The sequence below is a fragment of the Oncorhynchus mykiss genome, chromosome 27, assembly GCF_057628025.1.
Source record: "Oncorhynchus mykiss isolate SJ-2025 chromosome 27, ASM5762802v1, whole genome shotgun sequence".
In the NCBI taxonomy this organism is placed as follows: Eukaryota; Metazoa; Chordata; class Actinopteri; order Salmoniformes; family Salmonidae; genus Oncorhynchus; species Oncorhynchus mykiss.
Genome location: NC_143048.1, coordinates 5,015,486 through 5,042,822, shown reverse-complemented (window position 1 = coordinate 5,042,822; position 27,337 = coordinate 5,015,486). Strand labels below are relative to the sequence as shown.

The window sequence follows — 27,337 nt, the reverse complement described above, 5'->3', positions numbered from 1 at the left end:
ACACATCTGAGGGAGCTGGGTAGTCACCTGACTGTCGTCAAAAATCTACTCCGGTTTGCTGACGACAACAGTGGCAGGCCTGATTTGCAAACAACAAGACAGCCTACAGGGAGGAGGTGAGGGCCTGGCGGAGTGGTGCCAGGAAAACAACCTATCCTTCAATGTCAACACTATGAAGGATCTTATTGTGGACAGCGGAGACAGCACGCCCCCATCCACATCGACAGGGCCACAGTGGAGAGGGTGAAAAGCTTCAAGTTCCTGACAACCTGAAATGGTTTATCCACACAGACAGTGTGTTGAAGAAGGCACAACATCGCCTCAACCTCAGCAGGCTGAAGAAATTTGGCTTGGCCCCTAAGACCCTCAAAAACTTCTACAGATGTACCATTGAGAGCACCGTCCGCAACCTCAGGTCTCTCGAGAGGGTGATGCGGTCAGCCCAACGCATCAACGGGGGCACTCTGCCTGCCTCAGGGGGCACTCTGCCTGCCTCAGTCTACATTAGAGGAAGACTTGGTCAGGAGAACAAGATGTATGTGTGTGTGCTTGCATGTGTCTATACGCATGTGCATGCCTGCGTACGAGTGTGTGTGTATGTGTGTAGGGCCTACTGAGTCAGATCCGGGAGTAGGAGGGGAGGCGTCTGCAATGATCCTGACTGAGCTCACTCTGGTGTGGTACTCCGTCATACATTGACACCTCTTCCTGGCGCTCAGTGTGCTTTTACACGCAGGATGTGTCAAAACTAGCCCCCGTCCCGTCCCGTCCCGTCCGGGCAGCACACTGTCCTGCCACAATGGTCATGAGCCTGACACACAGGTGTGTGCTCCGCCCTACTGAACTAACCTAGCATTGACCCCAACCTGGCACATGGCCAAAAATCAGCCATAGAATTGTGTTGATTGAAAGGTGCTTAATTGAGCTTGCCTGCCATGGTCCTACGTGGCTCAGTTGGTATGAATATGGAGCTAGCAACAGCAGGGTTGTGGGTCCAAATCCCAACGGGGGCTACTGGCGCAAAAATAAGCCCTCACTGCTGTAAGTCACTTTGGATAAGCGAGTGTACAAAACATTAAGAACATCGGCTCTGTCCATGACTGACCAGGTGAAAGCTATGATCCCCACTTCAATCATTGTAGATGAAGAGGAGGAGACAGGTTAAAGAAGGATTTTTAAACCTTGAGACAATTGGGACATTGATTGTTTTTTTGTGCCATTCAGAAGGTGAATTGGCCAGACAAAATATTTAAGTGCCTTTGAAAAGGGTATGGTAGTAAGTGTTCAGGGGCACTGGTTTGTGTCAAGAACAGCAACACGGCTGAGTTTTTCACGCTCAACAGTTTCCCGTGTCTATCAAGAATTTTCCACCACCCAAAGGACATCCTGCCAACTTGACACAACTGTGGGAAGCATTGGAGTGAACATGGGCCAGCAACTCAATATTCATGTTTTGTGGCTGGCGTATCGTAACCAGTGGATTAATCCCCAAAGTGCAAACTCTGCTCACCGGGAACTTCGGACAGACTCAAAAGAACGCTCAAAGCATTTAAAATAAATAAAAAATTTGAACCCATGTCAGATTAGCCATGATGGGATACTACTGGGGGTTCATGGCTGTGGTGGGTAACAGAAGGGTACACTCACCGAACAGTTTATTAGGTACTCCACCGCGTTCACAAAAATGGTTATGTGGCTGTGGCTTGCTACATAAAGGAGGCAGACAGGCATCGAGGCATTCAGTTACTGTTTGATTGAAAGTTAGAATGGGCAAAACGGGTGACCTAAGCGACTTCGAATGTTGTGTGGTCGTCGTTGACAGGTGCGCCGGATCCAGTATCTCAGAAACAGCTCTACCCTCTTGGGTTTTTCATGGATGACAGTGTCTAGGGTTTACCGAGAATGGTGCGACAAACCAAAAAACATCCCGTCAGCGGCAGTCCTGTGTGCGAAAACAGCTCGTTGATGAGAGAGGTTGAATAGCAAGTATCGTGCAAGCTAATAGGCGGGCCACAAACAGACAAATAATGGCGTACAACAGTGGTGTGCCGAACGGCATCTCGGAATGTACAACTCGTTGATCCTTGTCTAAAAACAAGAAGAAGTGGCTCCAGTGGGCATGCGATCACCAACACTGGACAATTGAGGAGTGGGAAAACATTGCCTGGTCCGACAAATCCTGGTTCCTGTTGCGTCATGCTGATGGCAGAGTCAGGATTTGGCGTAAGCAGCACGAGTCCATGGACCCATCCTGCCTGGTACAGGCTGGTGGCGGTGGTGTAGGGAATGTTTTCCTGGCAAACGCTAGGTCCCTTGATAACAATAGAGCAACAAACGTTTCTGATAGCTTGTAGAATCCATACCAGGAAGAATTCAGGCTGTTCTGGAAGCAAAGGCGATCCGACCCGGTATTAGATGGGTGTACCTAATAAACTGTCCGGTTAGGGTATATGTCTAGTATATGGATTTTTTAAAGTGGATTATTGTCTAGAATATATTAACAAACCCCCCACCCCCCACCCCCCCAGCACACCAAATTTTCGGTACCAACCTTACTAAGAGGCCCAAAGTCTCTGCCTTGATAAGAACATTTGTTAAGGCAAATTTAAGTGCAGGTTTCTATTTTGTTTTCTACAATTTGGAGGCTAAGGACACCCTAAAGATCCACTGCAGCCGTTCACAGAGCACGGGCCACCTGACAAAGAAAACCCATTCGAAAGACAGATCATTTCCATCTCTTCATATCCAGTGTCTCTGTGTGTATATAATGATGTTTGATTTATCCAACGTGCGTCTGATAGCTTAGGAGAGCTAAAGATGCAGCGTCTGGTGTGTAACGGCCTTGTGAATCACTCATCTCTCGCCTTAAACACGACGACACACACACACATACGCGTATGGCCTAACCTACAGTATGGGGTGTACACCGTTCCCTGTGTGTTATCTAGGGTTTGACACGGTGACTAGATCAGCCCCCCCCCCCCCCCCCCTCTCGCCCAGGCTCTGGGGTGTCGCAGCAGTAACGAGTTTGAGATGACAGTATCTACAGTAGGGGTAATGGGGAATCATTATTCCTGATTGGCTCTCCCCCGCCTGGGGCATATTGCTGCCATAGATCAGGCTGTCGTGGGTTGATCTGCATGTGTCAGGGCTAACTCACTTTCCCCCGCAGGGAGATAAATGACTCCACACAGCTCTTCCAAAAGGGAGGGGGGGGGGGGGGGGGTCGGAGTAGAGAGAGATTCAAGTTAGGCTTCATTTCCTATCCTAAGGCCTGACTCTGTGTGGATGGAAATTCTTGATTGTCGTGGGTGGGATGTGTGTGTGTGTGAGAGTCAAAGAGTCTGAGGGGACATGTGTGGGTGATAAGTGGGCCCAACACCCTGAGACAATCTATGCGATACTTCATATTCCTGTGTGTGTGTGTGTGTTTGTGTCCCCCAATCGGAAAAGTGTGTGTGTGTGATAGGGGAGAACTTACCCTGGGGTGTGCTAGCGTGTCGCTGTCGTTGTAGCGGATTGTAGTAGGTAGAGAGCTGATGTCTGTAATGTCTGCTGATGTCTAAAAACACAGAGAAGGCCCGCTGATATAACATTACACTAGGGCTGCAACATTTCTAAGTTCTCCAGATATCCTGGTTATGGGATTCTAAACTTCCTGCCTATTTTCCTTTCTAATTCTAGGAATCTTCCAGACGGCATTTCTGGAAAACCTTGGAATTTTGGGAAAGTCATCTACATTTTGGAACTCTACATCACACCAGGTCAGACCAAACAAGTCAATCACATGGTATAGTAGTGTAATGTACCATTTATCCGTCACATCAAGTTTTCTGACAAGAACAAAAAAATGTGCTGCTGGCATCTGCCTCATGCAGAGGAATGACAGAGGCAGCAGATGTAGTTTGGTGTTTGCCCAGAAGATGGCAATGTGAGTATAAGTCTAAAGTACTGACTGGATCTTCTGAGCGGTGTGCGTGTGTCTTTGTTTAACACATGCACTTCCTGCAGCCGGGAGGGACACTGATGAGGGTGTATGTGCCCGCGTGTGGAGCATGATGGAAAATTCACCCTACTCGAGTGGGGATGGAAGGAGGTTAGGACTTGGCAGCTTAGGGGGTCACACCACTCTCCTCACACCCTGTATCCTCATTATTTCATTAGGGCCTCTATTTGAACATGCCATGTGTAAATCGGTGGCTAATTGAGTGCTAACTGGAGAGGGCTGCAGGTGTTTGGCCCCTGGGGGCCTCAGAACACTTAACTATAAAAAGTACCTCAATTACATTTACACTTTGGTCATTTAGCAGACGCTCTTATCCAGAGAAACGTACAATCAGTGCATTCAACTAAGGTAGGTAAGAAGACAACCATACGCAATCCCGTCCCTTTCCTTGTCCTCCTCTCATACCACTTACACAGGCCAGGTACAGCCGTGATAAGACAGAGAGAGAGATAAAACATTTTTTTTTTTTTAAAGAGAGAGCAACAGCACACAGAGGGATAGATACAGGACCCGGTCCCAGTGCCTGGTGTAATCTATCAACCCGCTCCACTTGGACTGTCACCTTTTGTCCTAACCCTCCCAGGATCGGCAATGATTGCCAACAAATCTAATATCCTCCACGTTTTCCCAGGCAGGAGCATTTCAATAATGACTTCTGTGCTTCTGTCGCTGTGTCTGGTGGAGAGAGAGAGAGAGAGAGAAAGTGAGAGAGAGGGCGAGGGACAGAAATCCGCCGCGGTGGCTTTTGTGGCGGTTATCCCGCTTTTGTGGCGGCCGAGCAGATCAAAAAACAGTCCCGACCGGCCCCCTTTCTCGTCCCGAACAAACAGACAGAGCAAACGGCATTGAATGGGAATGGTTTAATTTGGGTCCGGGAGCCGTCCTCGGACAGATGGAATAAAAAACTGGAGGGGGGAGGAAGGAAATCTAATAAGAGAGAGAAAGAAGCGAACAGAGAAGGAGAGAGAGAAAGCGCACCTTGACACTGTCTCGGGATGATTTGAAAGCCTGAGGAACAAAGGATTTGCTCTCAATGGCCTCAATGTCCTTTATCCTTCGCACTTGATCAGCCAGCGACGTCCCCTCTGGAAACAGAAAGAGAGAGAGAGGGAGAGATAGAGATCGAGAGGGAGAGGGGGAGAGATAGAGAGGGAGACAGAGGGAGAAAGTGAGAGAGAGGTTAGCAGCGTTAGGGGGGAAAGGTCATACACACTGGGATTTGTTAGCTGCCCTCAAGTCACGTTGACACAAGAGGGACATCTGGGGAAGTGAACCCGATTACATTTAGGATGCTTGACTCTGTCCATGTTCTCTTGGTAGTAATGCTCTTTGGCACTTGCTAAGACATCTCTGATGTGACCGAATCTCTGTATTTAAAAAAAAAAAAAAAAAGGAGATATTAGCTAGGGGGACCTGACAGGGGGTCAGGTCTGGGGCCTACCCCCGTGAAAGAGAGAGAGACACAGGGCAAGACTCTTAAGACAAACAAACAAAACAAACACAGAAGGTTGATCAGTCCCAAATGGCACCCTATTGCCTATATCGTGTACTACTTTTGACCAGAGCCCTATGGGTCAAAAGTAGTGCATTTGGGATGTACCTGAGGATCACAGTATATTTAGGAAAACATCAGACCAAATAGAATATATATTAGAATGTTTTTAAACATTGTCATTGCAAACAAACACGGTGTAGCCTCAAAATATGCTTAAAACAATAACTGTAATATATTGGATGGTCAGTCATTGCATCAATAGCTCTGTCTATGTATTTAAGAGTTGTTACATTTCTCTAGGCCCCTCCCTCAACTTGTTATCCAATCCGAAGCTGGGTGTCCCCTTTGCTATTGTTTCAACTGTTGATTGGCCATTTAAGCAAATCTCAGGAAGCGCAGTCGATTATCTTACAATGAAACGATTTAAGTGTAAAAAAATGAAATCCACATTTTATGCATCAAATTAAAAAAACGTAGGCGGAAGGCACATTTTTGATTTATGAACGTGTGTCTGGAAAGGTAGGAGCTGTAAGAGTCTGAACAATACTTTTCTTCTTTCGCCTGTCAATCTCTCCACCAATCAGTCAATATTTATCCCTCGCTTACCTATCCATTCATCCTCCCCTGCACACGTCCATCTATCCAGCTGTCAATCTGAGAGATACCCCTGTCTCTGTTTGAGTTCCATGTAGAAGAGAGAGGTGCACAGAGAGAGACCTCCAGTGAGTCTGCATATGCTTCAATAACAGAAGTTGCGACTACAGTACCTGGTAGGGAAATTCAAGAGTTTCAATGAGCAGGTGTGGGCTCACAATGAATGACACGGATGAGTGTCACACACACGCACACACACACAGAGAGAGAAACACACTCAAATACACGGACAAATACACACACACACATACTCACACACAACGAAGACACACCAGTTTGAGCTAATGACAGGAATTAAATGCCATCCATTACCAGCCACAGAGAAGCTGTCACAACAGATCTTTCTGGGCCGCGTGTTTAATGAATAGATTCATATTTGTTCTGGTTTTTATTAGGTTAGCGTGAGTGGCACAGCAACACACTTTCACACACACTTCTCATTATTTGCCTCAGTGCACGCGCACGTACACACACACACGCGCGCACAGAGTGAGGTAAAAGACATAAAAGACAGGTGTTGTTCAAACAAACTTTGTTTCCATTCATATTTACTGGGAGAACTGGACAGACTGACTAACAACTGGAATTAAGCATTCCATCCATGACAGTCTGTCTTGTTGTGTGAGGAGAGGGGCAAGAGAAATAGACGTGGTATCTCCAAAAATAGTTATTACCTTGAATGTGCGGCTAGATGGAGAGCGGGAGCACCGGCCCAATATCCTCCTGAAGACTGTGGCCTGTCCTTCACATGACAGCCACAGCATCATAAAAAAGTATTGTGTGTGTGTGTGTGTGTGTGTGTGTGTGTGTGTGTGTGTGTGTGTGTGTGTGTGTGTGTGTGTGTGTGTGTGTGTGTGTGAGAATGTATGTGTTCAAGTTTGACGGAGAGCCAAATCCATCAACAATGAATCCCGTTTTCAATCAGTGATCGATGAATCCACCCTCCGCCCTCTGAGGTAAGAGTTAATAAAGGACACACACACACACACCTAAGCCCCCTCCCCACCCTATCTGCCCAGATATATCAATGACAGACCTTCGGGCGGGCGGCAGAGTGGACGGACGAGGCCCACGGAATCCATTAAAGCCTCATACTTTTTGACAAACACATTATTGGTAGATAAAATGACTTCCATATGCTGTTTGTCAGATGTCAGTGAGGAAAGATATGTATTTCATAGGAAAATCAAAAATAATGGACTTTGAGAGAGAGAGAGAGCGAGAGAGAGAGAGGGACGGGCCGAGCTACATACAAAACAAAAATCAATACCCGTGCCGACCGAGTAGCGGAGAGTGGAGAGCCCGGGAGGTCAAAGTTGATATTTAATATTGACACATTATCTGGCAAATGAATTTAGTGGCGCGACTTGATTGTCACCGCATTACTGGCAGCGCTGGTCTGTCGGCGATGAGATAAAGACGGAGGGAAGAGAGGGGGGGGGGGGGGGGCATAAACAGACAGTAAAACTATTAGAAAGACAATGCCTTCAATGTATAGCACGTTTATGACAGCTCAATATTTTCATTAAACTGCTGTATGACTCTCCATAGAGTTATCCAGCTAGGTCAGGACCAAAAACAGCTGTAAACAGTGGAGTAGGCCTTTAAATGGTCTTACCACCATTATGAGTGACCTGGTGGGGCATCAAACCAGAATGATCAATACACTAGACCATATTGAGTGCCTTTACATTTTTTCATCCTTGTATTCACTCGTTATAATGACCCTAACAATGGTTAGTGATTGATCTGCTTCTTATCAAATCAAATTGTATTAGTCACATGCGCAAAATACAACAGGTGTTGACCTTACAGTGAAATGCTTACTTACGAGTCCCTAACCAACAGTGCAGTTAAAAAAAATACGGATAAGAATAAGAGATAAAAGTAACAAGTAATTAAAGAGCAACGGTACAAAATAAAATAACAATATATACAGGTGGGTGCCGGTACAGTGTCAATGTGCGGGGGGCACCGGTTAGTTGAGGTAGTATGTACATGTAGGTAGAGTTAAAGAGAGAGTGACCTGGGGGGGGGGGGCAATGCAAATAGTCTGGGTAGCTATTTGACTAGATGTTCAGGAGTCTTATGGCTTGGGGGTAAAAGATGTTTAGAAGCCTCTTGGACCTAGACTTAGCTCTCTGGTACCACTTGCCGTGTGGAGAGAGAGTCTCTGTGTGTGCATGTGTGTGTGTTAAGTGTGTGGGATGGGCAGAAAACACTTGGAAACTCATTACCAAAATTAGTCCAAAGGCATCCTGATGAGCAACCTGGAATCAATAGCGTATTGTGCCCTCTAAATAGCTGTTTGTCTACTTCATTGATTAAAAGGGTGGAGAGAGGAGAGAAAATCAAAAACACCAATGAAAGGAAGCAGATTCCCTGAGCCATACGGGATATAAAGTGTGTATGTGTGTGTGTGCGTGTCAGAGAGAAAAAGAGAGGTGGCGTTTCTGCTGCAGTGACAGAGTCCAACCAGAGGAGAGCACTGTTTGACCACAGATTTCAACAGTGCCAGACCGTGGTGTCTTTGTAAATGTGACTTTGCTCCACCGTTTGTCAATCAGCAACAGCGAGAGCTGAATATATCGCTGCTAATGATTAATTCGAGTAATTGAGTGCATACCATCGCGAGCTAAATTACGACGGCGCTCATTGTGCCGAGCAAATAAATAAAGGAAACGAACTGTACGTTGTTTCGAGGTCGGTCACAAATTAAAGGTACCTTCAAAGGTGCTTTGGTGTTATATTTGCGAAAGGCAAGCAAAGAGCACGCTAATGGTGACATTAAAATAAGAAATCAAAAATGCGAGCGGGGAGAAAAGGGCAAATTTTACTGCTGTTGACATGGCGGATGTAATTGGACAGAGTTGAGCTGGCTGCAGTAGGGATGGATGGCGCTACGGCAGGGCATGATCCTACATGGTCCTGTTGGTCCATAGCACGTCCCTGCCTCTCCTTTACCCTCCCTCTTAGCACTGCAGTAAAGTATAATTCAATGCTCAATTTAGGGTATAGTCTAGCCTTAGATTTTTTTTAGCCCGCTAATTTATAGAAATTAAGACATTAATTAAGCCACTAGCCATCATTCAAGCCGGGGAAGATAAATACAAACTTTCATAATAACCACCTTCCCCATTTTAGGGCTCATTATCATCAATTTTTAATGCAATTATGCTATTCTTTTTACGCTGAGCTCATAAATTACCCGCCCTTTTGTTGCCGGCTGGCCTTGTAAAATCCAAAGTAATGCTTTGTAGTCTGATCTTTAAGGCAATTACTGGTTTCTTCAGTCTTTCATCTCCCTGCATTTCCAATAACCCTTGCCTCCAATGATTTATCCCTGCCACCACCCGCCAACACGCAGATGCGCACGCACGCACAAAGACATACACAGTTACACACACACACACACACACACACACACACACACACACACACACCACACACACACACCACACACACACACACTTTAACTCATCTCTGTTTACCATGTTCCTTACCAGGATGCCAAGGTAACAGAGCAAATGGAGCAGCTATGTTCCTATTGGTGGATCCCCTGTGGGTCTTGGCCTACCTGTGGCCTACCTTGTTGTTTGCGTAACCCCACGCAAAGCTAAGTACACAGAACACAGGTTCACTTGGCATCAAACGGTTAGTTTCATTCAGCGCCAGGGGGCAATGAGATAGTTATACACTGAAATACTGTAGCACTTCCTTACGCCTCAAAGTGTTCCTTCTTGAGGCCTAAACATGTTGTTTAATACATGATTGGGTCTGGGAATACGTTCAAACCACATTGGATGAACACTGATGTTTTCAGTCCGAAAACGTCAAGTTATCGCTAACCCCAAAATCCACATTCCAACCAAATGGCCGATTATTGAAATAAAGCAAAACCAGGTCAACTGTACAATTCTCAGCTCTGCCTGAGCTCTGAGTTTATACATGAGGATATACAGTGCATTCGGAAATTATTCAGACCCTTTGACTTTTTCCACATGTTGATATGTTACAGCCTTATTCTAAAATTGACTAAATAAGAAAAAACAGGTTGTTAGAATTTTTTTAAAAAATGTATTAAAAACAAAAATAACTTATTTACATAAGTATTCAGACCCTTTGCTATGAGACTCGAAATTGAGCTCAGGTGCATCCTGTTTTCACTGATCATCCTTGAGATGTTTCGACAACTTGATTGTAGTCCACCTGTAGTAACTCTGTATATTAAGGTATGACAGTGCATGTCAGAGCAAAAACCAAGCTATGAGGTCGAAGGACAGGACTGTGTCGAGTGCTACCAGCAGGTATTTATCTTGGTGTGCGCATGAGTGTGTCTCTCTACAAGGCACAGATCACTCAGCAAATCTTAAAACACACATCCCCAGCCAGCCCATCCCAGCCCTGAGAAATAGCAAAAACAGAAACAAAGGCTGGGTTATTAAAAAGGTGTCTGGCCCCGTGGTCCGGTAATAGTTTTGGACTGCATTGATTATGGCGCGCTGACAGCTTCCGATGCTAGCACTGAAAATGCATCAAGTGCGTAATGAGGAGCTATTAGGCCCATCGATTTGCTGATTTCAATTGATAGCTACCAGGCCAAAGCGGCACGTCAATATTTGCATAACTAATACCCTGCTGCCTGTCTGCTGCTCCCGGCCTTGACAAATGAGATCTCAATGAGGGGAGGAGAGGGAGTTGGATGGAAAGAGGGGGAGGGGGGGGGGGCAGAGTGGTAGCAAGAGAAATGGGAGAGAAAAAGAAAAAGTAACACAGAGAAGAAAACAAGATCAGATGGGTAAACAACAGCAGTTGGACTCAACCCACCATTTATTGGAACCACATAGAAGTAATGCATCAGATAATGTGTTGGGTCGGGCTGTGATATGTGCTAGGCTGAGCTGTATTGTGATGTGGTGTGTTTTGTTGTGCGGTTATTATGCTCTTATGTGATGTGTAATGTTTTTGCTGTGCTGTGTTGTCTGACAACTTACGTCTTACGTTGCGCTGAGCTGTGCTGTTTTACGTTGAACTGCTGTGCTGTGATGTGACGGAGCATGCTGCCGTGCAGTGACGTCGAGTGGTGTGCTACATTCTGCTGTTCTGTGATGTGTAATGTTTAAGTCTTGTGATGTACAGTGCTGCTGTGCTATGCATGCTAGCACGTCATGCTGGCCATTATTGCTAGGGGGTTTTGGGGGTCACACCAGGGGGACAGAGTGGCAGCCTGGGCCAGATGTCTGAGAGAGGGAGGGGACCGCCCAGTACCACAGCAGGTGGCCAAGCTGTTCTAATGACGCTGCCACAGCCGCATTGTAAGGTCCCCCACGGGACCACACACACACACACACAAACACACACACAGCTCCTTATCAACCAAGCATCCCCTCCTCCTCAAAACACACGCGCCCCGTAAATACGTAAGCGACGCGTGCCGAGTCCCCATGGTCCTAAAATCCTTATCACTGTGTCAATTGCCCTGGGTGCACCCTCTCCTTGATCCCTGTCATTCTCAGTGTGACACCTGAAGTCACTTGTCACAACACTAATGTCCCACCTACACCCATTATGACCGCCGACCTCCGTGTAAATACTAAACCCAATGCTCACTCTGATAACCTAAAGTATCACAATACTTCAAACTAAACAGCAACAAAGAAAGTCTATGACAGCCCTCTCCAAATGTGTCTAAATGTCATTGATATTAACACAATCACATCTCTTCAATGCTTTTTTATGTGAAGCCTACATTTTCAGTAGGGTTTAAGATGGATGGATGGTTGGTTGAAGGATAGACAGAGGGATGAAGGTTGGATGGATGATCTCCGTGCCCAGAGTTTTTCCCCTGAGTACATGACCCCATATTGACGGCCAGCGTCCTAGTCAGAGCAGCTGAGGACAGACACCTCGTGCGTCCTGGACTCCCTGACGTCTCCTAGAGAGATAAGCATCCTCTCCACTCTTCACTCAATAAAGGGACCAATAATTAATTAATTACCCCAACACAGAGCCTAATGACAGGCAGAGACTGCCGCCGCGCTCCCATCTCCATTTACCCCCCCCCCCCCCCCCCCTCCTCAATCAACCCCTATAATCAGTGGGGTGACACTCCACACCTGTCTGCAGTCTGTTACGGCTATAGACCGCGGGGTCAGATAGATAGAGAACGATGCCATGTTGCGCGCACACACACATACACAAACACACACACACTTTTTTTGCACAGAAATAATGAATAGAAAGGGTGTCTCCATTCAAGTCAATGATGGCATGGTGGGTGTAACTGGCAGCCATTTTGAGGGTACTCATGCCAGGAAGTAAAAGCAGGAAGTGTACCCTTTAATCTGTGCTGTGATTTGTTGAGTCAACTCAACTGACATTACATGAGCCACATCAGTTTTTGAATGAACATTCTACATTACCATGGCAACCCAGCATCAGTTGATAGAACATTCCAATACACCATGAAAATGATTGCATCACAACACCAGGCAGCCATTGCGAGTGTGCACCCATGAGTTTACCAGTCATTTGCCAGGGTTAGAGCTTCCAAGCCCATTCTATTCAGTCTTATTTCTATGCTTTTTTGATGGTATGAATAGCGTGGAGGGCATTTGATAATGCAATGTGTTTAATTGTGAATTCCCTATTAGCTGTGACTTTAGCAATAGCTGCTCTTTCTGGGATCCACACAAAACACAATCGTCATACATATAAATAGACAGAAACAGCACATGGAGACAGACAGCAAAACCTCTATCTGGTTAACAAAGAAGCCAAATCCAAAAGGCCCTCTTTTCACGACACACAAAAAACTGTGCTAGAGTCACGAGAGACCGCATTACAGTGCACCCAGGCTGCATCACGTAATGACACCATGTCCTATAGTGAACTTAGTTTTACCAGAGCCCTATGGATAGTGCACTAAAAAGGAATAGGCTGCTATTGATGACGCAACCCTAATACTTGAGCCATAAGCCTTCTATTTACCCTGAAAGGGAGTGGGGTTTTGTGGGCTTGGATCTGTCCACTTACCCTGCCCAGTGCACTGTCAAGGTGGGTGGGTGTTAGATGGGGGGGGGGGGGGGGGGGGGGATAAGGAGGGTGGGATAGAAGGGTGAGGGGAGCAGACTGCACACACAGCACTGTGGGTTAACTAAAGACAGGTGTGTGTTCGTGTGTTTGTGCGTGTGACTCCGTGTCTGTGTGTGTCCATGTGTGTGTGTATGTGTGTGTGTGTGTGTGTAGGGTGAGTGGGTGTCAGCAGACAGCCAGTATCTGTGCTGTATCACGGCGTGCCACTAAAATGTGAAGCTTTCACAGCCTGAACCGTGACGTCCTCAAGACCAGACCCTCTCTGTGTGTATGAGTGTGTTTTAGTGCCTGTGCATTATGTGGGCGTGCAATACTAAAATATTATGCCTATTGCAATGTTCAAATATGATTATCTTGCATTCTGGGTGATTCAAGTGCATGTTTCGACCTCAGTCCAGCTTTAATTGAAACATGGGGTAATATCCTTTACGAGAAATAAGATACATTTTACCAGTATATTTAATTGATAAAGTGATTTGAACTGTGTGGGTATGTGTGCACTGCTAGTGTGTGAGTGTGTTTGCGCACGTATGTGTGTGTGTACGCAAGTGTGTGTGTGTGTATATGTAAAAATGTGCTAGTGTGTGTGCATTCGAGTGTAAGTGTGCTAGCGTGCGTGTGCGTGAGCGAGAGAGTGAGTGAGCTAGAGAGAGTGAGTGAGCTAGAGAGAGTGAGTGAGATGGAGAGAGAGAGAAAGATAGAGAGAGAGAGTGAGTGAGCTAGAGAGAGTGAGTGAGCTAGAGAGAGAGAGAGTGAGTGAGCTAGAGAGAGTGAGTGAGTGAGCGAGAGAGAGAGAGTGAGTGAGCGAGAGAGAGAGAGAGAGAGAGTGAGTGAGCGGGGAAAAGTGCAGTGCTCTCCACTTTCTCGTCCTCGTCTGGTCAGCATGTCTTTGATGAGCAGGTCCGTAATTAAATAAACACCCGGGCAACTAATTACTTAATTGGAGCGCGCTCTTTAAAATGAAAACGATGTAATCAAGAATCCAGGAAAACGGAAGGGATATTTACAAACAACACAAGCACACGTATACACATATACACACACACTGGTGACCTACAGCCTTGTTGACATCCAACCCCCCCCCCCCTTTCTCTATTTGCACCCCTGTTTTGCTGCCTCTCTCTCTCTCTCTCTCTCTCTCTTCAAACCTAAGGAGGCTCTGTCTGGTTCTACGTAGCCAGATTTAGGATCTTTTTTGGACCGTCTCAACTAGCGAAATGTCATGGACATGGTGAAGGGTCTGGGTGGGGGCCTGGTAAAGACACTTAATACATTACCTTACCGGCACCTTACCGACTTTACCTTATTGAAGGAGAAGGACTTACGACAGAAACACAGAAAAACATTGTGTCCTCATAGGCATTCAAGCAACTGGGCTTTAGGAACGAGGAGTGCCTATTTCAGTTGTAAAAAGGGGCCATTTTCAAATGACCACTTGATAAGGGACAATACAATTTTCATTTGAAGCAGGTATGTGTCCCAGTAGACCAAACAGTTACCTAAACAACCTAAGTGTATTGTTAACCTACGTATATTGTGAATATAGATGATACTCAACTAACTAGTCTGTCTATGTGTGTGTCGTTTGAAAGTCAGTTTTCCTCAATTTCCTTGATTCTTGATTACACCATTTTCATTTCAGATTTTTTTAAACTACAAAAATCTAACTCTAACTCTTCAATATATTCTGTAGTTAAAGTGAAACAACCCCTGGATGGAATGACAACCATAAAGCTGTGGTTCCCTTCTCTCTGCTTTCGAATCGGAGGAGAAAACTGACAGGACACATTACATCAGCCCAGTCACTCATTCACACCCTCTCGCCCTCCTTCCCTCCATAGCCAGGTCTGGGGGTGGCTCTGGCCCTGCGAGGCGCTGTCTGTGAACCTTCCCCTCTACATGTCCCCCCAGTATCACCCTATCCCAGCAGTAGTGGTCTGCTCTACCACCCTCAGTCCCCCACAGCCCCTTCAGCCTGGTCTGGGACCACCAGTTACATCATGATTAGGTGCGAATGAGCCCCCCGCCCACACACACACACACACACACACACACACACTTTAACCCTGTCCCAGGAAACCCCTTTCCCACCTTGAAACCTGACCGGAGCAATAGCATCTACACATATTATACACACACATTTACAAACACTTTTATACAGGATTGGAAAACACGCCCCCCCCCTCCAGGCCTGTTTATGAACTCTGTCTGACCATAAAAACTTTAGAGGACCACATGGCTGGCTGCCACCCAGGGAGATTTCCCCCAGCAGAGCAGTGTGTATGCGCGTGCGTGTGTGTGAGAGAGCCTGGCCATCCTGCGCCTGCATACTGCTCAGTGTGAGTGTGACCCTGTCCAGACATAGACAAGCCCTTACCACTCTGTCCTCCAGAGGTCCATACAACAGCACTCGGGCAACACACACTTACAGTGCCTTCAGAAAGTATTCACACCCCTTTACTTTCCCCACATTTTGTTGTGTTTACAGCCTCAATTTAAAATGGAGTAAAAAGATGATTGATGTGTCACTCGCCGACACACAATACCGCATAATGTCAAAGTGGAATTATGTTTTTTAGAAATGTAGAAATGTAATTCATTAAAAATGAAACGCTGAAATGTCTTGAGTCAATAAGTATTCAACCCCTTTGTTATCGCAAGCCTATATAAGTCCAGGAGTAAAAGCTAGCTTAACAAGTCACATAACTTGCATGGACTCACTCTGTGTGCAATAATAGTGTTTAACAGGATTTTTGAATGACTATCACATCTCTGTACCCCACACATACAATTATCTGTAAGGTCCCTCAGTCGAGCAGTGAATTTCAAACACAGATTCAACCACAAAGACCAGGGAGATTATCCAATGCCTCTCAAAGAAGGGTATATATTGGTAAATGGGTAAAAAAAGAAAAGAAAAATATCCCTTTGAGTATGGTGAAGTTATTAATTATACTTTGGATGGTGTATCAATACACCCAGTCACTACAAAGATACAGGTGTCGTTCCTAACTCAGTTGTCGGAGAGGAAGGAAAACGATCAGGGATTACGCCATGGTGACTTTAAAACAGTTACAGAGTTTAATGGCTGTGATAGGAGAAAAATGAGGATGGATCAACAACATTGTAGTTACTACACAATGCGAACCTAAATGACAGAGTGAAAAGAAGGAAGCCTGTAAAGAATAAAAAATATTCCAAAGCGTATTCCAAAGTTTGCAACAAGGCACTAAAGTAATACTGCGTAGAATATGAAAAAGCAATTCACTTTTTGTCCTGAACACAAAGCAGTGACTTTAAAACAGTTACAGAGTTTAATGGCTGTGATAGGAGAAAACTGAGGATGGATCAATAACATTGTAGTTACTCCACAATACTAACCTAAAATGACAAGGTTTGCAACAAGTCACTAAAGTAAAACTGCAAAAAATGTGGCAAAGATATGAACTTTTTGTCCTGAATACAAAGCGGTATGTTTCGGGCAATTCCAACACAACACATCACCGAGTACAACTCTTCATATTTTCAAGCATGGTCGTGGCTGAATCATTTCAATTTTTTTTATTTTTAATGTTATGGGTATGCTTGTAATCGGCAAGCACTAGGGAGGATTTTAGGATAAAAAGAAATAAATTAGAGCTAAGCACAGTCAAAATCATAGAGGAAAACCTGGTTGTCTGCTTTCCAACAGACACTGGGAGACAAATTCACGTTTTGGCAGGACAAGTCCCAAAAACACAAGGCCAAATATACACTGGAGTTGCTTACCAAGACGACTGTGAATGTTCCTGAGGGGCCTAGTTAACAGTTTTGACATTAATGGGCTTGAAAATCTACGGCAAGACTTGAAAATGGCTGTCTAGCAATGATCAACCATCAACTTGACAGAGCTTGAAGAATTAAAAAAATAATAAATAAATGTGCAAATGTTGTACGATCCAGGTGTGCAACGCTCTTAGAGACTGACCCAGAAAGACTCACCACTGTAAACTGCCAAAGGTGATTTTAACATGCATTTACTCAGGGGTGTGAATACTTATGTAAATGAGATATTTCTGTATTTCATTTTCAATACATTTGCTAACATTTCTAAAAACATGTTTTCACTTTGTCATGATAGGTTATTGTGTGTAGATGGGTGAGAAAATAACATATTTAATCCATTTTGAATTTCGGCTGTAACACAAAATTGATTGATAAGGGTGACCTGTAAAACGATTAGTGATCAACACAGGTGAAAGGGTGCTGTCAATCATCTGTCCACTTGACCTGTGGTGTGCACTGCAGAGGCACATGCGAAATATCTGCATAATGTGGGATAATATGCTGCTACAGGTGTTGGCGGGCTGCTTCGTTTTTTAAAATTCACAGGGCAAGTTAAACATTTCGGTAGATACCCCTCCATGCACTGACGTTTGGTTTGGTCTGGTCGAGTCCCCTGGTGTCCCATAGCGAGAGAGCCGAGCAGTGGCATCCCATTATCCGACAACAACAGGGGTCGACCCGGGGTTATTAGAATTTGCCACGCAGCTCCACTTCTCCCCTGAACCGCAGAGGGCGGGATGGAGATGGAGGAGGGAGGGGGGGTTCCTCACTTAATCACTCGCGGTGGCTTTTCAAATAGGGGGGGGGGGGCGAAAAAAAACTACTTTAAATTTTGCGGTGATGAAAAATCAATAAAGCTGTAATTGCTTGGCTTATCGCCGTGCGCGGGAACAAATTGGGAGAAGGCTGGCGCCCGCGCACGTTTGGCTGCAGCAGCGCGGGAGTTTCTGGGGTTCACTGGGCCAGCTGAGGGAAAAGGTCTCGCGTGATAATTAAATCTTCTCACACTGATTTTCTGCCAAATTTATTTCCCCAGGGTCCATAACTCTGATTCACTGCTTACAAGCCAGGCATAACTAATCATTTCAATGCGGGGTAGCCTTACAGCAAACCTGAATGAATGGGGGGGGGGGGGAGAAAGAAGGACATTGACTCGACTGGTGGACACCAATTCAACTCCAAATCATACATCTTTTAGGAGAAACAAAATATCGGTGGAGTTAAGTAGGCTAATAGACGACGACATTGTAAAGGAGTTTGTTTCTGTAAGGCCTGCATGTCAAACATTTACATCTACTGTAGCCTCTAAATGCGTAATTTATTGGCCTCTCTCTCCAAATAAGGCAGTATTTATTCACCGTTTTAATCAAAGAAACAAATATAAGTCATAAAACCGGTTAACTGTCAGTGCAATATTCCTCAACATGTTCAAGCATTATTATATTGACAGTGAACATAATAACACAACAAATAAGTGGATCCATCGCAGAGCACTGCCACTAAACGACAAGTGATGAGTCCACCCCAGGATCGATAGCAGGTCAATACAAACCAGATTTTCTTAGATCAAAATCACTGTGAATGATATTCTGTCAGAGCGCACAATAGAAACACAGTCAGCTTTCTCTGAGCATCCAGGAGATACCCTCGATGTATAGGAAAATAAAGCCACAATTGGAGAGCGTACTGTAGCAAAATGGAATTAGGCCTAATGACGAGGGCAATGACAACGCGTTGACGTTATTCACCGTGTCTCATCATCAGCGCCATCTCCCATATTAGACTTCACGCAGGGCGATAATCGACACATGAACACCGATGTTTACCAGGTGCTGAATATCTCTGCTTGTCCTTCAAGTGCTGTGGCAGGATCCTCCTGCCCGCCCGGTAATTAAAACATTTAAAGCAGCACGAGTCCCGCGCTCCCGGGGTGTGATACCGGGGTCAGACGCCTGTAGATTCTAATTTGCGCGTCATTTGTATTCATGACAGGGTGCGTGCTAAATATTTAACAGCAGTCAGGTAGGAGTTTGTATTGTTAGGCTTTCGAGGTCAAATGATTTAATTTGCAGGCAGATTATATTAAAGCGTCCAATGTCCAATCCCCCCTCTCACTTCCATTTTTTTTTACATTTTATTACCACCAAAGATACAAATTGAGGCACATAAAGATTGGGAGAGCTTGTTATCTGCAGCCCATTTATTAATTTGAATTAGAATACGGAGCCCATCATTTATTGTAAGGCATGATAGCACATGTGAATGGTAGACTAGGGAACATATCGGGGTATCACAGGTTATTAAACGGGGCATAATCACACTGGCGGACTTCAACAAAATATGAATTCAAACATTGCAAGCGAATGCAGATAGATAGGCCTACTACCAGAGACACAGACAAGGCTAACCCCTAATCAGCACTCTAACTGCAGCTATGCTTAGAACATGAAATGTATGCCAGTTTCTCCATATGGGTACTTGTTCTCCTCTATAGGAGAAGGGGAAAAGAAAAGGCACCTCTTGGTTTGTCCATTTTCTCTCCCACTCCCTCCCTTGCTACTTCGTGTTTTTTTTTCTGTTCTACTCAGCAAGGCCATAGATGAAGTCCAGACATTTTCCTCTTCAGGATGGGGCTGGTGATTGACAACAGAGCTAGTTAAATGGTGATGAGGTGTTAATGGCTGCAGGGTCAGGGAGATATGGTGAATATTTAATCACCATCTAATTCCAGAACACAGCCACACACAGACAGGTACACACCCCAACCCGTGACCCATCCTACAAACAGCATAATTAAAGAAACAGTTATTTTGTTTTAATGCCAAAAGAGCAAGCCCGTAGTATATATTCCTCCTAATGATATGGGTTAAAAAGCTATTACATGTCTCATTAAAATATATGATCTTCCAATCTGCCAGCGGTTTGGGGTGATGGGGACAGAGAGAGGTGCATATGGCTTAAATACCTAAATACCATCAGCATAGGCGCAGGAATACAACCCTTTGCAACATCATGTAGTCGTACACAAGATTCAGATGCACCAACGAGGATGATGACAGCCTTCTGGGTGTATTGGCTTTGAAGTGGCATGGCTGTGTGTGGGAATGGCTGAGGTTATTAAGCATTTGACATGCATTTCCATTTTGACTGCATGATGGTAGAGCCTCTGCCACGGGCTCCTCTGAACAACCATACACGTGAAAAGAAGGGGAATTAACAATCTTAATGAGCCCGGGTTTGATCTCTCTCTGCCACACAATGCACACAACACCTGATTCATTTGCACCTTTTCATATCAGGAAGGCTAGTGGTGTGGAACCACCCACCCACTCACTCACTCACTCACTCACTCACTCACTCACTCACTCACTCACTCACTCACTCACTCACTCACTCACTCACTCTACTCTACTCACTCTACTCACTCTACTCACTCACTCACTCACTCTACTCACTCTACTCACTCTACTCACTCTACTCACTCTACTCACTCTACTCACTCTCCTCACTCTACTCACTCACTCAATCACTCACTCACTCACTCACATCAACGTTTTGGAGTGTGTGAGCACTGGGTTGAGGACCACGGCCATTACATCTGAGCATAGAGGAACCTTCTACACCTGGAGCCACAGACAGCCACTGACATAGAGTCAGTCTTGCCCTCACACCACATTGGCCTGAACCCTGGTGTTAGTGTGTGGCATCACACTCCTCAGCTAAAACAACAAGTCAGGGCAGCAATACATACAGCAGACATACGTAGTGGTTCTCTCTTCCCAAGTTTAATTTTCCAACTCTAGTATTTTCCCTTCGACAGATGAAAAAGTAACAGCCCTTTCAAGTTGAGAATACTTTGTTAAATTATGACCATGGGGCCAAGAATAGATCCGGATGTACTCTTGATAAAACCCACTTTGCTCAGGGGCAGCCAGTGTGCAATAATATAATAATAGTGTGCATATCACAGCTTCCACATGAATCGAGAACGGTTTCGATTAGTACCAATACCGTCGGACTTGTAAATCTATTTGTGAAGTGGAGTGTAGGTGGCTGTTCTTGTCCTCCCTCTCTCGTTTGGTTTCATTTTGTTCTTCTTAGCGGTTCAAGCGGTAACTTTCTTGTCGGGGCTGATCTGTAGGAGCCCCTGCGGGAGTGCATGGGAGACCCCAGTGACCCAGCGTTTAATAAGCATCGGGCCCACCTCCTCTGTTTAGTGGCCCATTGAGAAGCGGGGCTGGGTGCCAGTAGACCGTGTAACGCCAGCTCACTGTCTTCGAGGTCAGAGCCAAAGCAGCTGTTGGGTCGACGAGGGCGCTTTGACGCTTTGATGAGACATTTTGCACCCAACTATTTCGGTCCACTCTCCCAAAGAGGACCAGGAGTAAAAAACCAAGCCTCGCAGCCTTATGCAGGCACAGCGCGTTACTTAATAAAACAGGAACAGTTTGAGAGAGGAATAAAGTGGCTTGGAGCTGGGGGGGGGGAGTCAATTGATTCCAAAAAAGGCGAGATTACAGCGTGAACTCTGCTTAAGAAACCTACTTGACTGGGAGCTCGGCACCGTAGCCTGGAGCCACACACTTACTCAACACTTTGCCAATGTCTCCACTGAGAGAAAGAGAGAGGGAAGGGGGAGAGAGAGAGAGAGAAGGGGAGGGGGAGAGAGGGCCGGAGCAGCAAGAGAAATGAAAAATAGAAGGAGAGAATGACAGACCAAAAAATGAGGGCGAAACAGAGAGCGATTTAATTTATGTCCTCGCTGCCAACGGAGGAAAGACCAGAGTAGGTTTGCAGGGCTAATTAATTTCTGATGGCCGGGCTTTCATTTGGCTAAAAGGTCACCAAACTTTAAAGGTCATGCACAGTTTCCCACTGTGTGTGTGTGTGTGTTACTGTTACCAAACCCCTTGAATTACTCTCCAGAAGGGATGTGGTGCAATACATAGCCAAGTAAAGACACTGGTAACATGGCATGTACCACAACTCGACAATAACAACACCGAACACCTTCAGCAATCTGGAAGTTTTCAGTATGTGTGTTTGTGGTGTAATGCTATGAAATGCTTTGTTTCTCAAAGACATGGTAGAGGTGCGAAATGTAATGAATTCAATGCTAGCTACGTCCGCACACACATACACACACTTACACGGACGGAAGCACAAACACGCACACACACAAAGCCATCCCCACCTGCACCCTGACGACCCTGACATTTTCTCATATATTTCAGGACGTCACTGACTTAATTTCATCTGAAGCCTTTTAATACTGCTAGCACTTTCTGTAGCTCCATAAGCAAATGGCTCCTGACTTTATTTGAGAATGTCTGTCGAAATGCTGTCTGCTTCCCAAATGGCACCCTATTCACTATGTCAGGGGTTTTCAAACTTTTTGGGGGCCGGGGACCTATTGTGATAGCAAATTCATCAGGGGCCCTCATATAATCAGAATACGACTTGAGTGAGACAAAAAATAGCATACAATGCTTGTTCAGAGGAATCAAGTCTCGGGCACTGGGAAGGAACACTTCGCATCGGAGAGAAAATGTTGCATTTTTCAAGCTAACTTCCTGTAATTTCGTACATTATGTTGTGGGGCAGAGAGATTTTTTGAATTCTGCGAGAAAACTTGGCAGTTTTAAAGCTTAAATTACAGTGCATTTATGTACAGTATAATAAAAAATAAATAAAACATGAAAAGTTGAAATGTCTTGAGTCAATAAGTATTTCAGCCCTTTGTATGGCGAGCCTAAATAAGTTCAGGAAACCGTTCAAGGAATTGATTGATTGAATTTATTTGACAATTTGTAAAAATCCATACATAAGGGGGCTCCAGCTGGTGACGCCTCCACATTCAATTTAAGAAAATCATCAAGGATGATAACACAATAAAGCTTAACAGCTTATTTCCATTGTGGTCCTTCTGAAGAGGGAACGGGGAAGGGGGAATACAACAAGGTTAGGCGGCGAGTGTAATGACAACAGACAATCACAGACACCATTTTTGTTTGTTTCACAGCAACCGATAATGTTCCTAATAAACATCTATGGACAGGTACATGTTCCTTGTCTCACATACCATTAATATATAAACAATCAATCCCTAATATACACACAAGACAATCACATTATAATAAACCACAGGCACCAACAAGGCAGACCATATGCTATATCCTGGGCATTTCCCTCTCCACCACCTACTTTAATCTTACCACTCACTTTTGAGACATGCTACTATTTAGCAATTGTTTCGGTGAGAACGTGAAACTACCTATGGAGGTTTTACGTTTCAAATTCTTTGGAAGATTATTCCAAAGAATTGCAGCCGAATATAAAAATGTTTGTTTCCCCATACCACTTTTAAATCTAAATTTAATTTAAGTCCCTCCTTCTAGTTTAATAGTTTTGGTTATCCCTTACTAAGTTAAAGTAGTTACATAAGTATTGGGGGACTATATTGTGGACAATCTGATGTACAAGACACAATTTTATCTGAGCAACTCTCTCGTCCACTTTAAGCCATCTAAGGCTTTCAAAGTGGGAATAGTCAAGATGTGTAAGTGCTGGAAGTTTAAGAATAATCCAGACTCATTTGTTCTGAGATGTCTGCAATTTATTTTTTAATATCCTGAGGGCACTATTGTACCAGGAAGAGCATGCATAGTCGAAGTGGCACTGAACAAGAGCCCCTGCCAATGTCCCCATTGCATTCTTATCCAGATATTTGGAGGTTCTAGCCAGGAACCTAATTTTATGGTTCACTTTGGCGATAACATTTTGTGCCATGCTCTCCCCTGTCAGAGATGGTTATCTAGCACACATCCAAGATACTTAACAGTCTTTTGCTGCGACTACTATGTCACCTACTACCACCTTAAAATCTGGGGATTTCCTCAGTTTGACTTTGGAACCGAACAAGATGGATTCTGTTTTCCAAGGTGAAGTGACAGCTTATTGTCATATAGCCATTTACTGAAATGGGGCGGCAGGGTAGCCTAGTGGTTAGAGCGTTGGGCTAGTAACCGAAAGGTTGCATGTTCGAACCCCCGAGCTGCCGAGGTACAAATCTGTCGTTCTGCCCCTGAACAAGGCAGTTAACCCACTCATCCTAGGCCGTCATTGAAAATAAGAATTTGTTCTTAACTGACTTGCCTAGTTAAATAAAGGTACATTTTTAAAAAATTCAGCACTGAGGGCTTTTTCAACCACATTTTTGTCTTTGTGGGAAACCAACAGTGCAGAATCATCTGCATATAGGAAAAGGTCACATGTACAGGCAGATTTCAGATCATTTATATACAATATAAGTAAAAGTGGACCCAGCAAACTCCCTTGGGGTACACCGCAGTTCAATATTTGGGGTTTAGACAGGGTCACATCCACCATCTGTTTTCTTCCTTGCAGGTAAGAGGTGACCCATTTTACTGCTAAGTTGTTAAAGCCCATGGCTCTTAGTTTGATTAACAGAATCTCACGATCCACTGTATCGAACACCTTTTGGAGAACTAACATAACCATACCACAAAATTTCCCTCCATCTACTTCCTTTCTTATGTGGTCTGTCAGATATAGTAGGCAGGTGTCAGTGGAATGGGATTTCCCGAAGCCAGATTGGAGCTCATAGAATAGGTTATGCAAGGAAATATAACTGTCAATCTGCTTGAACATAATCTTTTCCATGACCTTTGATAAAGCACACAGGATTGAGACATGCAGATAGTTTCCATGATCTAATATATTCCCTTCAATAGACAGATTCACAATGTGAGTTACACAGGGGGTGATAATTACCGCAGCATCCAATAGAAATCTGTCAGGAATGTTGTTAAGGCCAGATGCTTTGGAATGGTCAAGCTCTTTCAGCATCTCATGGTGAAACCACTCAGGGCCAATTGTGATTTTAAAACAGTGACATTACTGAGTACCACACTCCATATTTTCAAGCATAGTGGTGGCTGCATCATGTTATGAGTAGCCTTATAATCGGACTGGAGAGTTTTTCAGGATAGAAAATAAACGGATTGGAGTTGAGCACAAGAAAAATCCTAGAGGAAAACCTGGTTCAGTCTGCTTTCCTCCAGACACTGGGAGATTCATTCACCTTTCAGCAGGACAATAACCTAAAACACAAGGCCAAATCTACATTGGAGTTGCTTATCAAGAAGACAGTGAATGTTCCCAAGTGGCTGAGTTACAGTTTCAACTTACATCTGCATGAAAATATATGGCAAGACCTGAAAATGGTTTAGCAAAGATCAGAATAAGTTAGAAAATAATAAAAGGGCAAATAAAAGGGCAAATTAACCAGAAGGACTCACAGCTGTAATCACTGCCAAGGGTGATTCTAAACATGTACTGACTCAGGGGGTAGAATACTTATCTAATCAAGATATTAGTATTTCATTTTTCATGGTTTTACTTTTTTACATTTTTTTGACAGATTTTATCATTTTTCATTCACTTTGATATTACAGTGTAGATTTTGTGTAGATCGTTGACCAAAAAGTGACAATTAAATTAATTTTAATCCCACTTTGTAACAAAATGTGGAAAAAGGTGTGTGAACACTTTCTGAACTGTGGCACTGTAACTCATGTCTAAAGAAGTTTGGCAATTGCTCGCTGGTCTGTCTGTGTGCCGGTCTTTATTCCTGTCTGCCAGCCCATCCGCCTGTCTACCTGCCAGTCCATCCATCACCACCACTCAGCTGCAGACCACCAGTATGTATTGATGTTACACAACGCATGATGGGTACTGTAGTACATCATGCTACACAGTCCACCTATAGTACCACCTCCACTACTAAATTGATGACATGGACCAGGCTCACCTTACTCTTCTTGGCCTCCTCGTCCTTCCTCTTCTTGGCTTTCAGTACCTCATCTGTTATGGCTGGAAAGGAGAGAGAGACACCCTCATGAGCAGAGCAAATAGCACATTTCTTTATCGAACAACATAACCAGCACACGTCGCTGGGCAGTGTATCTGTACCAAGGAGGAGTGTTTTCTCCATTGTTCCCTAACCCGATAAACCCCTTAACACGATAACCTCTCTCACTTTTAATATAGAGACCTAGCTAGCTTAGTCTTACATTGAAGAACACACCTCTCTCTAAGTTTAATATCTTACTCTTGAATTTAATAACTGAACTCGGGCATTAGATTTAATGGCTTATCGTTCCTCTTAAACCTATTAACCTATCGCCCCGATTTGGTTTCTTACTGTCTCGAGGGCCACCCAGGCCCTGCTTTTACCCTGCGCATTATCCCAATGAATTGTTCTCTCAGAGCAGTAATAGGAAATCAGCTCAGAAACAGCGACTGGCCGTAGCATAAGAGATAAATCAGATCTGGGGGGCCTCTTGGTTTGCTAGTATATTGAATCTAAATTGCAGCCCCCACGCCCCTCCGGCCCCCTTGTGTGGCTCTCCATGCACACCATCCATCTTGTAGGCTGATAATGTGAGCCGGCCCAATTCCACCTGATGTTTGCATTATTACATTTTAGTGCGCTAACGAGCTGCGGCTAATCCAGCCAGAGGAGAGGAGGAGGGCGGGATCGGATGCAGAAGCCAGGGCCTTCATGGCATTTTTTCTGGTATTATTCTCTCTCTCTCTCTCTGTCGCTCTCCCTCCGTTCCTCAATGATGATTTGAATGAAACATAGACCCGGCGTCACTACATATCTCTTTGGGCCCCGAGGCCCCTCGAGCTGCAATTACACATATAATCACAATTGTATTTCAACAGAGCCCGCAATTCTCATCCCCTTCTCTCTTCTCCTCGGCCCTTCCAGCCAAGGCAGAATGAAGCGTAAATGAAGTGAAAGACTTGTGCCGTCCCCAACACTTTGTTTTATTATGACCTAATTTAATCAAAGTCCCCGTCACAGAATTGCCAGGAAGGCAACGATGAACTGGAGTCCCTAATAGACAAAGAAATATACCTCCAATAATGATCCCTATACGCCCTACAGATATTCCCCATATATCTATTTATATGGCGTATATCTGGCCGCGTGTATGCTGTTGTTTACGACTGTACATTACCAGTGTGTTGGATATATAACAGTGGCGAGGTAAGGATGTACTAAGGTTGTATTAATGTTTTTCCAGTAGCGCTCCTTATTGATGTAATTAAATAGGATCTGGCGCCGTTGTGAGGACCGACTTTCATTGTTTGTGGGGGCAGGATCCCCTGGAGGCAGCGCGGAGATGAGAGATGGATAAACAGTTTGATTTTGTGCTATCGCCCTGAGC

At 44.7% G+C, this 27,337-nt stretch overlaps 2 protein-coding genes across 4 annotated transcripts in view; both read right to left on the bottom strand.

Moving 5' to 3' along the window:
* The window catches only part of LOC110507358 (myeloid leukemia factor 1), a 53,046-nt gene extending 49,484 nt beyond the window's left edge, over positions 1–3,562 (bottom strand). Inside the window, exon 1 of the mRNA XM_021587304.3 lies at positions 3,482–3,562. The gene's annotated coding sequence lies outside the window, so the exon portion shown is untranslated. The remainder of the gene's footprint in view (positions 1–3,481) is intronic.
* Positions 3,563–3,793: 231 nt separating this feature from the next.
* LOC118936606 (uncharacterized) overlaps positions 3,794–27,337 on the bottom strand; it is a 179,041-nt gene continuing 155,497 nt past the window's right edge. Inside the window, exons 9-11 of one of the 3 annotated variants that reach the window (XM_090224232.1) lie at positions 25,909–25,970; positions 4,985–5,091; positions 3,794–4,681 (exon numbers count right to left, since the gene is read on the bottom strand). In XM_090224232.1, coding sequence (XP_090080358.1) covers positions 5,056–5,091; positions 25,909–25,970 — 98 coding nt within the window. In that variant the 3' untranslated portion in view covers positions 3,794–4,681; positions 4,985–5,055. Of the gene's footprint in view, positions 4,682–4,984; positions 5,092–22,854; positions 25,199–25,734; positions 25,971–27,337 lie in introns of those variants that run through there. The other 2 variants (XM_090224233.1, XM_090224231.1) reach the window with 2 other exon arrangements.